Source organism: Dasypus novemcinctus, chromosome 18 (assembly GCF_030445035.2).
Source record: "Dasypus novemcinctus isolate mDasNov1 chromosome 18, mDasNov1.1.hap2, whole genome shotgun sequence".
Lineage (NCBI taxonomy): Eukaryota > Metazoa > Chordata > Mammalia > Cingulata > Dasypodidae > Dasypus > Dasypus novemcinctus.
The window spans coordinates 74084349-74101972 of NC_080690.1; the positions used below are offsets into that span (position 1 = coordinate 74084349).

Below are 17624 nucleotides of genomic sequence, written 5' to 3' on the forward strand. Positions count from 1 at the left end.
TCCCCCATGCAGATCTCTAACGTTGGTCCAATGGCATGCTCCAAATAACTCTGCCTTTCCTTGTGGGTTCTTATCCAATGATGGCCCCCAGATCCACCCAATTACACCCTGTGTGGTGGAGTTGAAATGGTTTAAGAAAATGGTTGTAAAGTTCTTTATCCTCTTCCCATTGAGAGGTGGGGTCTATGCCCACATCTCCCCCATGCCTCCATTCTTTGATCTCCTTCTGATTTGTATCCATTTTAGCTATAATAAAACCATAATTGTATGTATTGTGCTTTTCTGAGTTCTGTGAGTTGTTCTAGCAAATATGAGGGGAGTGGGGGTGGGAAACTCCCAACTTGCAGCCAGACAGTCAGAGGTGAGGATGGCCTAGGAGCTGCTGAAATTGCAGCTGGTGTCTGAAGTGAGAGCAATCAACTGGAGGACCGTGCCCTTATCTGTGAAGTTATCTCTTTTTTTTTGTTTTGTTTTGTTTTGTTTTGTTTTTGTTTTTTTTGCATGACAAAGAATCTTTACTTTTAAATGATTAACAGTATATTAAGCAATAACATATAATAAGTCTTGAATTCTATCTAGTAATTTTTATTAAAAGAAACTAAAAGCAGCTCAGTTATTCTAGTATTCATTGTTCAAACTTAGCCAGAAAGGACTACTTTAAGGTTGGCTGTTGCTTCACACACGTTACAAATGACTATTTACTACTTTTTCATAGATAAAGCCCCTGACCTTTAAGAAAGCCTTAGGGAAATAAAACATTTAACCCCTTTCTTTCTTTAAATGTGGTTTTGGGTACTAGACCTAAGAAAGAAAAAGTCAGTATTGCCACATATGTAGCTTGAGCTAAATGGCAAAGGAAATCAGACAACATATACCCATTAAATTTATAAGAAACAGGAGGTAAAAAGATGAAATTATTTGGATAAGCTCTAAGTCTATACAAAGAACCTAGGTTTGCTACTCTAAAAAGTGAAAGGACCTACTACATAATATACAGAAATAAGTTAATGCCTTTCCCCAAGAATGTAACTCTAGCTTTGCTAAAGCTTCACATTCCATGTGAAGGCATCTAAAATGCCCATCCATGGAACAGGCACTCCTTCTCCCCTATCCATTTATGGGGTAGTTTTCATGGATTTCTGGTCGGATGTCACAGACAAAGGCCAAGAGGTTATCCAGAACTTCATCCCTGTTCTGCTGGAAGTAGTTCTGGAAGATGGTCATCTTCTCCTGGGTCTCCTTCTCCACTTCACTGCTACAGCTGCCGTGGGATCCCAGAGCCGCAGCTTCCTTGGCCTTGAACTCCTTCTCCCTCTTCAGGCGGTACTGTTCAATTTCAGCCTGAGCTTCTTCTTTGGCCTGCTTCAGCCTCCGGTTCTTTCGCTTGCGAGCCTCGGACACCTTCTCGGCAGTGTGCTTCTCCGCCTGCAGGAGCTGCTGGATGCCCTGCGACTGAGAAGCCATGGCGGCAGGGACTCTCGAGGCCCAGGCCAGCGGCCTAAAAGGGCTCGCGAGGCCCCTCGGGTCAGCTGACCCAGCCGCCCAAGACCCGCCCCTGCGCTCTGAGCCTCTGAAGTTATCTCATTTTGGGGGACTCTTGTTCTGACTCTCCACTTTTCTTCAGGCTTGTGTCCTTTAGGTTTGAGAACAACTCTCTGGAACATTCTGATGGTGAAAACAAAAACAAAAACAGAAGGAATTCATCTCCTCATATCAGTGGCCCACAAATCAGTTCCCACTGGAGCAGATGGTTAGGAGATTAATCTTGGTGGTGGTGGGTGAGGGGTGCTCTCTCACGCACTTCTCTTACTTCTCTCTGTGTTTCTGGCTGCCTTTTCTTTTAGCTCCTTCATCCCTTTATGTTAGTGCTTACCTGTAATTATTCTCACCTCAATAAATGTCTCTTTCATTTTCTTGGATTCCTGATGGAGGAAAGATCTGGACACTCAGATTCCCTGATCCTTAATATTGGTAGGACTAAACTCTGGCCTCCCATAGAGGGTAGGAGGTGAGGGGAGCATTCAGACGTGTGAGCTTCTATGAGAGTCCAGTGACGACATTTCTGCAGCGAATTCTGGAAATTGTGAAAAGCCTCCCAATTGGTTCTAGCTCTGTCATCCCTCCCCCTGTACTTTTAATAAAGCCTCTGGTGAAATTCTTAGAGGCTGAGTTGCTCCACAGGAACCCAGGACCTGACCACAGGACAAAAAGTTCAGCTGTTCATCTGGTGGTAAGTTGGGGTCGAACAATTTTTTTAAATATTTGGACACCTAGTATGTGGCAGTTGTCGTCTAAACTCTAGAACTATACTATCCAATACAGTATCTACTTGCTACATGCAGTTATTGAGCCCCTCAAATGTGGCTAGTCCAAACTGAGATGGGCTGTGTCAAATGTACATAGTATTTTTTTGAGATTTAACATGAAAACATCATGTAAAATATTTCAAATGACATTCTTTTTTAAATAATGAATTAAATAAAATACCTTATTAAAGTTAATTTCCCTGGGATTTTTCCTAAATTTTGTACAAGGCTACTAGAAAATTTTAAGGTACATATGTGTGTCTCACTCCAATGATTCACGTTATGTTTCTGTTCATCAGTAGTAGGCTGGAAAAAGAGCTTTAAGTGAGGTTGGTGGTTGTGTGGAGCTAAGTATGGAGGGTATTTAGGATAGAAAGTAAATGAAGGAAACGGACTTGGCCCAGTGGCTAGGGCGTCCGTCTACCACATGGGAGGTCCGCGGTTCAAACCCCGGGCCTCCTTGACCCGTGTGGAGCTGGCCCATGCGCAGTGCTGATGCGCGCAAGGAGTGCCCTGCCACGCAGGGGTGTCCCCGCGTAGGGGAGCCCCACGCGCAAGAAGTGCGCCCCGTAAGGAGAGCCGCCCAGCGTGAAAGGAAGTACAGCCTGCCCAGGAATGGCGCCGCCCACACTTCCCGTGCCACTGACAACAACAGAAGTGGACAAAGAAACAAGATGCAGCAAATAGACACAAGAGAACAGACAACCAGGGGAGGGGGGGGGGATTAAATAAATGATAAATAAATCTTTAAAAAAAAAAGGTTTCTTTTTAAAGGCAGGAGATGAGATCATGCTTGATATGATAGTGAGAATGAGCTAGTAAAAAGAAAATCTTGGTTTTCTCTGTCTTGTTTTTTTTTGCAGAAGAGGGTAGAGATAAAGAAGGAGGTGAGTTATTGAGAAGTTGAGTGGAAGAGGGCTCCAAAGCAAACATGGGGAGGGTCGCTTTTGGAACAAACAAGAACTTTTCAGTCACAGTAACAGGTGCAGGTGGATTGGTTTGGGGGAGGGAAGGCTAAAGGGTTCACATTTAATTGTCACCATTTTCTCTTTAAAATATGAGGCAAAGGCATCAGCTGTTTTTGGGGATGGGAGAAGAAGTTAGAAGCTTTGAGGAGCAAGTGGAAGGACTGAAATAATTACTTCAAAGCACAGGCAAGAAAAAATGCTAAAGAAATAGAGTAAGCTAAAAGGAAGTAATGAGTTTCCATTTGAAATCTGTGGTCATAAACCCAGCTGCTCCCCTTAATAATTGTGTCATTTGGGCAAGTCACTTCCCCTCTCAGACCCAGGGTTTCCTCTTACATTACATGCTGATGACACTTATGCAAAATCAAGGGTGTAATTAAAGATGAGGAAATGTGCAGTGACTGGCACATATTAGGGGCTCACCAAACAGCAGTGATCATCAGCACTGGTATCAGGTGTCGTTCGCAGGTTCTCATCCCAACCCTCCAACTGTGGGGCAGGGGGTGTCCAAAATTTTACAATTTTCCCTTGTTGGCCTGTGCCCACCTGTCATTGCAGAATCATCTTGCTTTGTTATGGCAACAGTTTTAAACCAATGATTTAGGAATTATTTAGAACATTGTGTCTTCTGAGTACCTGTTTGGGTATTTGAAGGATGAGTCTATTGGGGAAGTATGGGGTGGTAGAGGGCTAAGAGCACAAATTCTGGTGGATTCAGTCTGGTTGAGCTCAAACTCTGTCTCTATCTCCTAGCTCAGGTCTTTAAATAATCTACGTCTCGACTTACTCATTTGTACAATGGTGACACTACCTATGACTAATATTATTCCATGGTTACACGGTCTCAGAACATGCTCAGTGCTCTCCACACCCAATCCTCAAATCCACATGAGATAGGCTGTTGTGAAGGCTATAGGAGAAATTCATGACACATAGAAAATGGTCATAAATAGTAGCTACTATTGTTCTTGACCTGACCTTGAGCTCCTACAATGCATGGTCCAGGCTTACCCCCCAGGACACAGTCCAGGGCCTGGCACGGACCTAGGGTTCCCACTTAGTTAAGACTCAGTGAGTCAGCCTAGAAGCTTTCCAAGTTGGTACTCCGTTAATCCTCACCTGAAATCAGTCTTCATCACAAAATCATTCCCTTACTGCAGAGGAGGAAACTGTGGCTTAAATGGAAACAGTGCTCTGAAATTGCTATTTCTAGGAAGAAAGGAGAAGAGCCTAGGGCAGATGATTCTCAGATTTTTATGGCCATGAAGTCACCTAGGTTCTGCTCAAAGAAATACTAGTGTAGACTAGGGTGGGACTCATGATATACATCCATATACAGCCTCACATAGATGCAGCCATCCTGGATGATGCCGATATACCCCACAGACTGAGTACAAGGAACCATGGTCAAGTGGCATGGAAAAGGGGTCTGAGTTGAGTTGCATGCAATGGTTGCAGATGTGACTTGTTCCAGAGGCAGGGAACACAGTTTATGAATTGTTATTATGAAGAACAAGGACACATTCACAGAAGCATCCCAGGATATCTTCCCATGATGTTATTGTCCAAAATTTGGTCATGTTCCCTAAAACACTTGGGCATGAGCCCTAGTGCAAGCCCTCACAAAGCAAATGGGATTCCTGGTACTTGTTAGAGTAATCGGCATTTTCCCCAAGGTATGGAGAGGGACACCTTCCATAAAGGCTGAGGAACTACCTAAAACTGTGGTTTGGTTATCAGGGAATGGCAGAATAGATGTTGGGTGGATAGCCAGCAGCATGTGTCACAACTGGAGAAACGTCTTGGAAGTCAGCCTAAGCTGGATAGATGTCCTTCCTCTAGCACTTACTACTTAAGTCACCGTCAGCAGGTCTCATAACTGTTCCAAACATCAATGCATTCTTATGAAAACTGGAAAAATGAACATTAGGCGGCTGTTATATAGATGAAGCTGGATCCTATACAGAGCAAATAACACAATGCCTGGTCTCTGATAGAAACCTCAGGGGAGGGAAACGGGCTTTGGCCCAGTGGTTAGGGCGTCCATCTACCATATGGGAGATCCGTGGTTCAAACCCCGGGCCTCCTTGACCCGTGTGGAGCTGGCCATGCGCAGCGCTGATGCCCACAAGGAGTGCCCTGCCACGCAGGGGTGTCCCCTGCGGAGGGGAGCCCCACGCGCAAGGAGTGCGCCCCGTGAGGAGAGCCGCCCAGCATGAAAAGAAAGAGCAGCCTGCCCAGGAATGGCGCCGCCCACACTTCCCGTACCGCTGACGACAACAGAAGCGGACAAAGAAACAAGACGCAGCAAACAGACACAGAGAACAGACAACCAGGGGAGGGGGGAAATTAAATAAATAAATAAATCTTTAAAAAAAAAAAAAAAAAAGAAACCTCAGGGGACATGGATGTTACTCAACTGATAGAGCATCCACCTATCACATAGGAGGTCCAGGGTTCGAACCCAGGGCCTCCTGGCCCATGTGGTGAGCTGGCCCATGCACAGTGCTGCCGCCTGCAAGGAGTGCCATGCCACGTAGGGGTGTCCCCCATGTAGGGGTGTCCCACACGCAAGGAGCGCACCCTGCAAGGACAGCTGCCCTGCCTGAAAAGCACAGCCTGCCCAGGAGTGGTGCTGCACACACAGAGAGCTGACACAGCAAGATGATGCAACAAAAAGAGACAGATTCCCCGTACCGCCTGACGAGAATGCAAGTGGACACAGAAGAACACACAGCAAATGGACAGAAGAGAGCAGACAATGGGCAGAGGTGGGGGGAGGGAAATAAATAAAAAAATTTTAAAGGTTATTTGAAAAAAAGAAAAGAAACCTCACAAATATTACCAAAACATGTTACTCTCATACTATTTATCCCACAGAACACTGAAAAAAAAAACACACACTAATGAGGTAAATTCTTTGCATCTCAAACAAAGAAGAGCTCCATATTAAGCAGGGACAGCGAAAAGCAGAGGGTTAAAAGATGAGATAGAGCACCCTCTTCTGACTTCCTCTAGCACAGAATCCACATGATATAACACATTAACAGTTACTGTTGGCTAATCATTTTCAACTACAAATTCAAGCCAATCTAAAGATTTTACGTAAACAATAACCAAACAATATGTCAAGGGCTCTCACAGTGGGAAGGGACTGGAGTTGGGAGACTGGGAGAATGTGGGGTCTACAAAGGCTGCAGAGCTTGTCAGCATTTGTGCATTGAGTCATGGATGGAAGCAGATTCGAACCTGTGCCTGCCTGACTCTGAATCCATTGCTTTCCCCACCATGCAAAGCTGACTGCCATCAATGTTTTGTTGTCTAAAAACCCTTGGTTCAGTATTTCTCCTGGTGTGGACAGGAGCCACATAACCTCTTGGTGAATTAGTCTGCTAGGTGGGATGCATATCAATAATTATTATGGGCATGTGGAGAACTATCTTTCCCCAAAGGAAGAGCCAAGAGACTGCCAGTTTTATAGCATGAGTGACCAAAGGCATGGTGGAGGGGGTATCCTGGTTGGAGGGGGAGCTGTAGCAGAAGTAGATGTGGGCTATGAATAGGGATACTGTTGGATGGTTCTACTGCTAAGAAATGGAAAAACTGTTTTATTTCATTGTTGAAATGTTTCAGGTGTGGGAAAGATGGACACCAACTTCTCTATCCCTCTGAATTACTCTGAAGAGGTACCTGCTAAGTCTGCTGGCTATGTCGTTCTGAAGATATTCCCATTGGTGGTGCTTGGGGTCACCTTTGTCCTCGGTGTCCTGGGCAATGGGCTTGTGATCTGGGTGGCTGGCTTCCGGATGGCCCGCACGGTCACCACCATCAGTTACCTGAACCTGGCCTTAGCTGACTTCTCTTTCTGTGCCACCCTGCCATTCCTCATTGTCTCAATGGCCATGAATGAACGATGGCCTTTCGGCTGGTTCCTGTGCAAGTTCATTCACATTGTGGTGGACATAAACCTGTTTGGAAGTGTCTTTCTGATTGCTCTCATCGCTCTGGACCGCTGTATTTGTGTCCTGCATCCCGTCTGGGCCCAGAACCACCGCACAGTAGGTCTGGCCAACAGAGTGATCATTGGTCCCTGGATTCTTGCCCTGATCCTCACCCTACCAATTTTCCTCTTCTTGACCACAGTAAATGATGGGACAGGGAATATATATTGTACTTTCAACTTTTCATCTTGGGGTGACACCAAGGAAAAAATGTTGAAGGTGGCCATAACCATGTTGACAGTGAGAGGGATCATCCGCTTCACGGTTGGGTTCAGTACTCCAATGTCCATTGTTGCTATTTGTTATGGGCTCGTCGCTGCCAAGATGCACAAAAAAGGCCTGATTAAATCAAGCCGTCCCTTACGGGTCCTCACTGCCGTTGTTGCTGCCTTTTTCCTCTGCTGGTTCCCCTTTCAACTGGTTGCCCTCCTTGGCACAGTCTGGCTCAAAGAGATGTTGTTCGAAGGTCAATACAAGATCCTTGACGTCCTGGTCAACCCAACTAGTGCCCTGGCCTTCTTCAACAGCTGCCTCAACCCCATACTCTATGTCTTTGTGGGCCAGGACTTCCGAGAAAGACTCCTCCACTCCCTGCCTGCCAGTCTGGAGAGGGCTCTGAGCGAGGACTCAGGCCAGACCAGTGACACAGGAGTCAGTTCTTCACATCCTCAAGAGGCCGAGTTACGGGCAATGTGAGCAGGTGCTGGGAGACACTTTTGAGCGCAGCTTCATCCTGTCCTGTGTACAGTTCCAGCTTCATCATCAAGAAAAGGTCTTCTGTGCCCCTTGATTTGGTGGGAAGAAATAGATGTGGGGTTATTACAGATGTCTTTTTTGGGTTTTGTATCACAGCCTATACCCTGGGGTAAGTGTAAGAGGGAAAAGAGTACAAGGCAGTGAAGAGGAAGAATGGTGGGAATTTGTAGAACTTAGACGAGGTAGCTATTAAGGGAAAACTTTATTATGCCACTGTTAAGTAACATGTTTGCATTCGGCTTTTTGTAGCTATCTCTTATCAGATAATGGAAGTTTCCTACTATTTCTAATTCTAATCATGAATGGTGTTGAATTTTACCTAATTTTTTCTGCATATATTAAATGATTGTATTATTTTTATCCTTTTAGTTACATCATCATAAGTAATAACACTGATTAATTTTGAATATTAATTTACCCTTGCATTCATAGACTAAGCACCTGGTTGTGATGTTTTAAATATACATACATATATATTATCTCAACAGATTTGTTTAGAATTTCTGTGTTTTATGTTATGTAAAAGATGGGTCAGTTATTTTCATTCCCTCTAATGTCCTTGTCAGATTTTAATATCAAACTTATAATGGCTTCCTTAGATAAGCTGGGAAATGTTTCTCTGATTCTATTCTTCAGTTTTATATCTTCTTTAAATGTTTGAAAAAATTCATCACTGAAACTAACTGAGCCTTGTGTTTTCTTTCCAGGAATGCATCAGATTCAATTTCTGTATAGTTATTGGACTATTCAGATTTTCTCTTTACTCTTCTATCAGTTTTGGTAAACTGATTTTCCAAGGAATTTGGCCACTTCATGCAAACCATCAAATTTATTGTCATGAAAGGTATAACAACTGTGTACTTGGTATGGCTTCTAAAACAGAATGACAATGTACGCTACCCAAGGGCAGGGATTTTTGTCTGGACTGTTCATTGATGGACCCCCTCCCCAATGTGCAAAGTATATGACAGGCATTCAATAAATACTTGTTGAATTAATGAATCCATAAACAATAATACTACCCAGGTGTCAAGTGAGAACATTTAATGTTTAGTTAAAATTACCTTCCACTCTCCTATCATGAATTGGGTGACACCACTCCCCAATTTTTACAAATTTCTATGTGGCTTAATGTTTTCATGAACACCTCTGGTTTTGAGTTCTTGCTTCAAGAAAAGTACTCTAGTTAACTGTTGCCTGCTGACTTTGTTTTGAAATAAATCAACACACAAGAGTCCCTAGCCTTTTCCTTAACTTTATGCAAACAGACAAAAACACTCACTAGGTATAACATATGTTCCTGATGTGTTGGCTAAAGAATGAACTTGAAATGAATAAGAGTAATAGGCAGTCCAGTCATCAAAAGTCCTTCACCCACTCCATTGCTGTAGTCTTCCTTCTTCCCTTCTCTCATGTCACTCCTGAAGTTCTTTGCATTTACAAAATGCAGAGTGGTTTCCTCACTTCATTTTTTATTTTTGTTTATTTTGCAGTACCAGGGGCCAGGGATTGAACCTAGGACCTTGTATGTGGGAAGCTGGCACTCAACCACTGAGCCACATCAGCTTTCCTGATTTGGTTTTTGTTTTGTTTTTCTCTCTTTAGAAGGCACCGGGGACCCAACCCAGGACTTTCCATGTGGGAGGCAGGCACCCAACTGCTCAAATCACATCTGCTCCCTCCCAGAGTTGGTTTTATCATTTGTTTTGCTTGTTGTTTTTTTTTTCAGGAGGCTCTTGGAGCCGAACCTGGGAAGTCCCACATGGGAGTCAGGCACTCAACAGCTTCAGCCACATCCACTCCCTCATTTGTATTCTTGACTTCTAGGAATGCAGTGTAGTTCCCCAAAAATGCACACTTTTTAATAACCAACTAAAGTGTGGCCAAAGAAAATAAGGAACAAGGAAGAAATGCAAGAAAGCAAAGCCAGGAGCCAGGAGGACCACAGACTGCCTTTAGATAGGAGAGCCAGTGCTTCCCAATCAGTAAATTAAGGACCTTTCCTCACTCCATGGCAAGGAGTCCTCACTATTCTTGCCCATTGGTCTTGTTCAATTGCTATGGAACAGGGGCTGCTATGCCCTACCTATTATTCTTCCCCATGTTGGGAGTTTTTACAGTAGATTGCCCGGTTCCCTTTCCACTTGTATAATGGGTATCTAGAAGCTGAGGATTTTTTTCTTTTTTCTTTTAATTATATTTTAAAGATACTTAGATTATACAAATGTCACATAAAAATTATAAGGTATTCCCATATACCCTGCTCTCCATACCTCCCACATTAACAACATCCTTCATTAGTAAGGTACATTCATTGCAATTGAGGAACACATTTTGGAGTATTGCCACTAAGCATGGATTAAAGTTTAAATTGTAGTTTACACTCTCTCCTACCCAATTCTGTAGGTTATGGTGAGATGTATAATGGCCTGCATCTGTTGTTGCAATGTCATTCAGGACAATTCCCAAGTCCTGAAAATGCCCCCATATTACACCTATTTTTCCCTCTCCCACCCCTCAAAACTTCCAGTGGCTAATGCCTCCACATCAATGATTTAAGTTCTTCCATGGCTAGAATCACAGTAAGTTTAGAGTAGACTAACACTAAGTCTACTCTAGTCTATCGTTCATACCCCAATCCTGAGGATTCTGGGATGGTGATGTCCACTCCACCTCTAATTGAGAGGGACCTGCGATCACATGGGGCTGATGGATGGGACACTCTTACTTGCATTTGTAGACTCTCAGTTCCTTGGTATGGTAGTTGTCCATTATCACTTCCTTGTCAGTTGTCCTAGGAAAGTCCAAAGAACTGGAGAATAGGTGTTGCAACTCCATTGAGATTCAGGGCCCAGCTGGCACATGGACTGCCCAAAGATTGAAGTCTCTTGGGCGTACACATACCAACTCTAGTTCTATTATGGGTTCAAAGAGAAGGACCGAAGAGCCATGTGTAGGGAAACCACAACTGAGGCCAATTCTGTCACACCAGAGAGCATAAATTCCAAAGTAGGGCCCACTGGCAAGGCACAAAACTCCTGTGCTATCTGCCCTGACTATAGCATCTAGATGTCTTCAGAGCCCTCAGAAGCCCCACTATTTGGGGTAGTATCTACTAGGATTTCTTTTCAGTTTATGAGACAGTCTAACACACACACACACACACACACACACACACAAACACACAAATCCTCCTGTTTCAGTCTAAAGCCCCAAGATGAGACTTTGGGGTGGTCACTCTTGAAAAGATGGGACTACTTTTACTTCTTCTGTTTGGGAAGAAGAGTGAACAGGGATGATGGATAGTCAAAGGGGTGGATTGTGGTAGAGACTTCCAGCTGCTTGCCCAATATTCATGCACCTTCTTCATTAATGAATGTGGGTGGCAATTCATCCAGCTAGAATAATGTATTTCCCAGCCATATTTCCAGCTGGATGTGAAAAATCCTAAGCAATAAGATGCAAGGATTATATCGCATATACATTAAGAGATTCATCATTTTTTAAATGCCTGCGTATATTCTATTGGACAGATGTAAGAAAATTTGTTTACCCAGACACATTTTAATGAACATGTAAATTGTTTCCAATCTTTTCCTGTTATCAACAGTGATACAGTAAAATGTTACCCACACATGTCTCTTTGCATGTCTACAGGTTTATCTGTAAGGTAAAGTAAAAGAAGATATATGATTTAGCTGATTTCCCTGCTCTTTTCTGTTGCCAGGGCTAGAAAGTCCATTCCTACATCTCTTTTAGGAAGACACTTTTTCTTGATGTATACCTGGAAGCCTGAGTAAGTTGGCCAAGAAAGATCAATCCAATTAAGAAATCACCATTTGTTTGGATGTGATAGTGGTACTGAGGCTATTGTTTTAAAAGTCCTTATCTGCTAGAGATACAGACTAAAGTAATTTATGATAGACTATCTGAAATTTGATTTAAAACATTCCAGGGTGGAGGAAAGGAAGGGGAAGATAGAAGAAACATGATTGGCAAAGTATTTACAATTACTGAACCTGGTGTTTCATTGTTCAATTTTATTTGTGTCCGCTTGAAATTCCCATATATACATTTTTTTACAAAAGAGTCTCCTATAACCCAGGAACTCAACATACCCTCAGTTGTATGTTTTCACGTTCCACATCATACATGCTCATGTATGCTTATTGCAGAATTATTCATAGTAGCCTCCAAAACAAAATCTGGATTATTTACTCTACAGAAACTCGTACTATTAAGGGGACACTCTTGGCTTTATTTCCCTAGCATTTTCTGTCCCCTCTGCTGACTTGACTTTCTGATCACATTCATAGTAGCCCCAAACTGTAAACGACCCAAAAGTTCTTCCATAACAGAAGGATCAAAGTGTAGTGTATTCATACAGTAAATTACTATTCAGCAATGAAACTTAAAAAAAAAAAAACTGCACCTACATGGATGGATTTTAGATATCATGTTGAGAAAATAAAAAAATCTAGGAGTGTATATAGTATGATGCCATTTACATAAAAATGTTTTAAACTGGCTGACAGGGATGCATAACTATGTGGTAAAACTAGAAAGGAAAGGAAGGAACTGATTATCAGAATAGTCAAGGTAGCGGTTACAGTTGGGAGGAGAGAGGAACCGTGATCAGAAAGAGGTATTTTGTGGCTAATGGCTTCCGGAATGCTGGTAGAGATCTATTTCTTGACTTGGCTGGGAATACTTGGTTGTTTGTTTTACAAAAATTTATTAATCTTCATGTTTTAAAAAATTATTTTTGGTAGGTTTGCTATATTGCACATTTTAAAAGTTAAAAAAATAATAGTAAAAATAAAAATCAATCAAGCTTGGGTCCCTTCCCTTTCATACCAGAAAAGCTTTCTAGCTTTTTTATTTAGTCCACTTGAGCTCAAGGGCAACCCATTCATACTGGAGCTGCAATTCGCTAAAATTAAACTTACTCCTACAGGGAGAGCTGAGGGGTCAAAATGCAGCCACTGGAAACAACTCTGACGTGCCTAGTTTTGGCATTACTGTGTTTGTCCCAAGTGCTGAAACACTAACTCGTTAGAAGTCGAGCCCCACCTTGCGGCTGTAAATAGCAAGGAAATAGAAGTCTCCTGAATTTAATAAGAGAACTGCAAAATAAAATTGAGAACGCTGACACAGTCATTACATCCTAGACAGTTACTGGAGAGTAATGAAAATTTACCTCCTCTTAAAGACTGGTATTAGAATGTCCATTCATAGCACCTTTATTCATAATAGCTGGAAGAGAGAAACAGTTCAGGTATCCATCAACAGAAGAACGGATAAACAAACCAAGGTATACTTATACAATGGAACACTATTCAGCAGTAGAAAAAAAAATTATAGATACATGCAACGACACAGACAAGTTTCAAAAAATTACCGTGAGGGGAAAAAAGCCAGTCATAAGAGAGTACATAACATATATTATTCAATTTATATGTAATTTTATAACAGGCAAAACTAATGTACAGTGAAAAAGTAGCAGTAAAATGATGGCAGATGGAGGCATTTGGAGGCAGTGATTGTCCCAATTGTATGTGTAATATTTCACTCTGTGATAGAGAGGCCTGAAGCAAATGTGGCATAATGAGAAGTGGGTCCCTTTATGACTGCTCTATTTTTCTTCTATATTCGAACTACTTCTCAATTAAAGTATATTAAAGTGAGGCGAAAACAAATGTAACCAAGTCAGAAATAGGACTAGGATACAAATTATCATTGTTGCAGTTCAAATTTATCTGAATGTTGTAGCCAATGAAGTAAGAAACGGAAACAACAGGTAAAAATATTCACAAAATATAAATAAATAAGTAAAAGACAACCAACCTAAAACAGAAAAAAAAAGTAATTAGGTAATTTATAATATTAGAAATAAAACTAAGACAAGATTTTTTCACTTTTAAAAAGCAAAAGGTTGGTGAGTTTGTAAGGAAATCTGCATTCTAATAAACTTAGTTTTGTGGTTGTTTTGGTTTGTTTTTTTTTTTAGTATGCCCACTACCTAGAGCTTTTCAAAGTATTAAGGGAGGTAATGCAAATCTCATGCTTGGCATAGTTCTCTGTTGCTGTTGTTGTTTTTTAAAAACGTATCCACTTAATAAACATAGCCTATTAGTTTTACTTTGGCGTCCTTGGGAAAGGGTAAAGGGTATAGATTAATAGAACATTTTTGGACAACAAACGGGAACTATCTACCCAGTTTAAATTTTTCATTCTCTTGGAGTCACCCATTCCAATTCTATGACTTTATGCACTAGAAATGATTTTTGTGAAAACATTTGATTTGCGATCAGCTTGTCCAGAAATTTCTCCCAACGCTTTCTGGGTTTCCAGTCCCCAGCTTTCCAACTCTGTCCTAGAGCAGCTGCAAAGCCCCGTCCCTACCCTTAGCCCCGCGCTCCCACTGCTCTATTCCCTTCCCCTTCCACCCTGTAGGTGTCACTCAACTTCTACCAATAATCCCCGCTGACGCTCTTTTCCCGCATCTGGTTTGCCCTGCTCTACGCGCCTAGAGAGCCGTGCTGCCGCCCTCACACCACGTGGCTCCTCCAGACACATTCCCAGGGGTTGTCCCTTCTCCCCTCTCCCTAAAGGAGGCGCTCTTGGCTGTACGGATACAAGCACTCTCTTCGCGAGGACCCTGTCCACTGTACTACTTTGCGGCTTTGCCGTACAAGGGCCCAGCGGCGGCGGCCATCCCGGGCTCTGTGCATATTGCGGGCGGAGATTGCGCCCGCGGCCCACGGAGTCGGCACAGCGCGTGCGCGTCGCCTTTTGCGACACTTGGGTAGGCCGCCAAGTATCACGTAAGGCTAGAAAAGAGGTTGAATAGCCCCTCTGCAAAATGGCGGCGCCCCAGTCAATCGGGTGGAAAGGGTCGCCGTACTCTTTCGAAGTGTCTTTGTCTGAAAGACCGAAAGCCGAATAGAATCTGCATCTCTGAAAGGACGCCCGGGCGCTGATCCGCAGCCTGCGGGCTCGGATACTACAAATGTTAAGTTTGGACCCTGAGCCTGAGCAGCAAGGTTTGTGCATCTGGAGCGGAAGTGATGGGCCGAGGTTATTTCAATTCAGCTGATGCGCTAAGAATCTTTTAACGGATCTCAGTTTCGCGTTCCGGGAGTGGAATGTGGTTGAATTCGATTTATAGAGGTTTGTGGAAGTTTGAGGTTTGTGATGGGAGAGGGCTGTAGGGAGTCCGTGAGAGGAGGAAGCTCTTGGAGGTGGCGGAAGTGTGGATTCCGTCATTGATAGAGAGGGACCCTCGGGAATGGAGAGGACCTGGGGGTGGTCAAGGATTGGTGTGCGCTGCAGAAAGAGATTAGTGCTTGGGTGCCTTGGGAGGGGAGGTCATTGATTGAGGCGGCCTTGAAATCAGATCAGTGATTGACGTGTAAGGCGTGACATAGTGTCATTGGTGTATTCCTAGGTCTTTGATTAAGGTTCCCCTCGGGGGAAGGTCAGTCATGGCAGGGTCAGTGGTTGGGGTATCATTGTGGGAGGTCAGAAATTACGATTTCTTTGGGCGTATGTCAGTTCCTGGGAAGGCCTTCTGGGAAAGGTCTTGTAGGACAGCGTAGAGGGATGGCAGTGATTAGAGTGTCTTGGAAGGCGTCAATGATTGGACGTCCTTGGAGAGAGGTCAGTGATTCAGATAGCTTTGGGAGAAAGTCATTGATTGGAGCGTCCTTGGGAAGAGGTCACAGATTGGGTCCTCCTGGGGACAGTGGGGAGAGGAATTACAGTGATTGGATGTCTTTGGGGGTAGGTCAGTGATTGGGACATCCTTGGTGGTGGTGGGGAAATCAGAGATGGAGTGTCCTAGGGGTTGGTCAGTGATTGGGGTGTCCTTGAGGGAAGGTCAGTGATTGGAACTCCTTGGGTCTAGGACAGTGATTGAAGCATCATTTGGGAGGTCAGTGATTTCTGGGTACTTGGAGATGGTCAGGGAATGGAGTGGCGTTGGTGGGAGGTCAGTGCTTGGGACAGGCTCTGTTCTTTATTTCCTTTGAGGATCTCCAGGGGTCACTGAGAATCCTGGGGTTCTGATTGTTTGGGTCTCAATAAGCCACTGTTAGTTTGCCTGTAGGACCCAAGAGTAGGGTGAACTGGGGTGGCCATGTGTCCCACAGTTTGGGTATGACGTGGACAGGCATTGGTTCCTGAGACGCATGTGGGAGTTGGGGTTTGGGAGGCTTTTGGATTTCTCAGGGTGTTGGGGTTTTAAGGTCCATTCATGGGTAAGGGTAACAGACTTCTCACAGATTACACTAGTGCCTTCTTCAAAGCCTGCTTTACCTGGTGCCTCCTAAAAATAACAAAGGAGATGAGCAGACACAGAAAGCACACAACAAACAGACACAGAGTGCAGACAGCAAGCACAAACAATGAGGGGGAGGGGGCGGAATAAATAAAATAAAATAAATTTTTTTAAAAAAAGAGGTACTTTCTCACCCAGTCTGTTGTCACATGTTAGTGCAATATGGCCACCATCTGAAGACTATCAGGCTCATGTCTTTTACCGGACTGCAGGATTGCTGTCTCTCTCTCCCTCTGTGTTCTTCTTCTCTGTGTAGCTACTTAGGTGTAAGAGTCTGTTTTATCAGCCCACCGAGGGGACTGTCGCACTCTAATGATGTGGTTTAATCAAAGCCCTAATCTTAATATAACTTAATCAGACATTTCAGCTAAGTCTAATACAATCAAACGGTTATCATGCCCAGAGGAACCAGACCAGTTTACAAACATAATCTATATTTCTTTTTAGAATTCATAAATATCAAACTGCCACACCACCCTAATATTAACAGGGTGAGGTGGGGGGAGTCTTTGGCTGATGGACATGGGCATGGCTAAAAAATTGTCTTGTTCTAATTTAATGAGGATGAATTTTTCGTATTCTAATTAGCTATCTATATTAATAATATGAATTGCCTGTTCATATCCCTTACCAGTTTTTTTCTCCTGTAGCATTATTGATATTGATTTATAAGTGCTGAAGCATATTAATTTTGTGGCCTAAATTTGCTGGTATTTGTTTGCTTCATATTTTTGTATTTCAGCTTGATTTATGGTGGTATTTCACTATACAGAAGTTTTTAATTTTTATTACCCAAATGTGTCAATTTTTTTAAAAATTATATCTTCTCTAATGACATCCTTGGATTGGTCTTCTTCACAATATTATAAAAATCTTGAGCTATATTTTCTTTTTCTACTCTCATGGTTGTTATGATTCTATGCTTCCATATATCAATCTCTAATCAATTAGTATCTTATACAAACATAAATAAATAAGTTTATATCCTTCTTGATCTAAGTTAAGATAGTTTTGTTTTTTTTTAAGTTTCCAGGAAGCTTGAGATTTTTCAGAAGGATGTTTTTCTTCATTTTATTATTTTCTAACTTTGTATTTTTTAAAAAAATTTTTTATCACTCCCCACTCCCATCCCCACCATTGTCTGCTCTCTGTGCCCATTTACTGTGCATTCTTCTGTGTCTGCTTGTCTTCTCTTTAGGCAGCACCAGGAACCGATCTTGGGACCTTCTGGAGTAAGAGAGAGGTGCTCAGT

The 17624-nt window shown here is 42.8% G+C and overlaps 2 protein-coding genes and 1 pseudogene across 2 annotated transcripts in view; 2 read left to right on the forward strand and 1 right to left on the reverse strand.

Moving 5' to 3' along the window:
- Positions 1-824: 824 nt before the first annotated feature.
- Positions 825-1561, reverse strand: LOC101440087 (V-type proton ATPase subunit G 1 pseudogene; annotated as a pseudogene).
- A 612-nt stretch (positions 1562-2173) lies between these two features.
- Positions 2174-8714, forward strand: FPR2 (formyl peptide receptor 2). Its single transcript, XM_004454632.4, has 2 exons — positions 2174-2230; positions 6908-8714. The coding sequence occupies exon 2, from the start codon at positions 6919-6921 to the stop codon at positions 7969-7971; it is 1053 nt and encodes a 350-aa protein (XP_004454689.1). The 5' UTR covers positions 2174-2230; positions 6908-6918; the 3' UTR covers positions 7972-8714.
- Positions 8715-14850: 6136 nt separating this feature from the next.
- Positions 14851-17624, forward strand: part of LOC101443178 (zinc finger protein 649-like) — a 44628-nt gene continuing 41854 nt past the window's right edge. The window contains 1 exon segment of the mRNA XM_058279405.2: positions 14851-15077. The gene's annotated coding sequence lies outside the window, so the exon portion shown is untranslated.

Excerpts from the sequence above, each read along its gene's own strand:
- FPR2 (XM_004454632.4), top strand. The coding sequence starts at position 6,919 with ATGGACACCAACTTCTCTATCCCTCTGAATTACTCTGAAGAGGTACCT.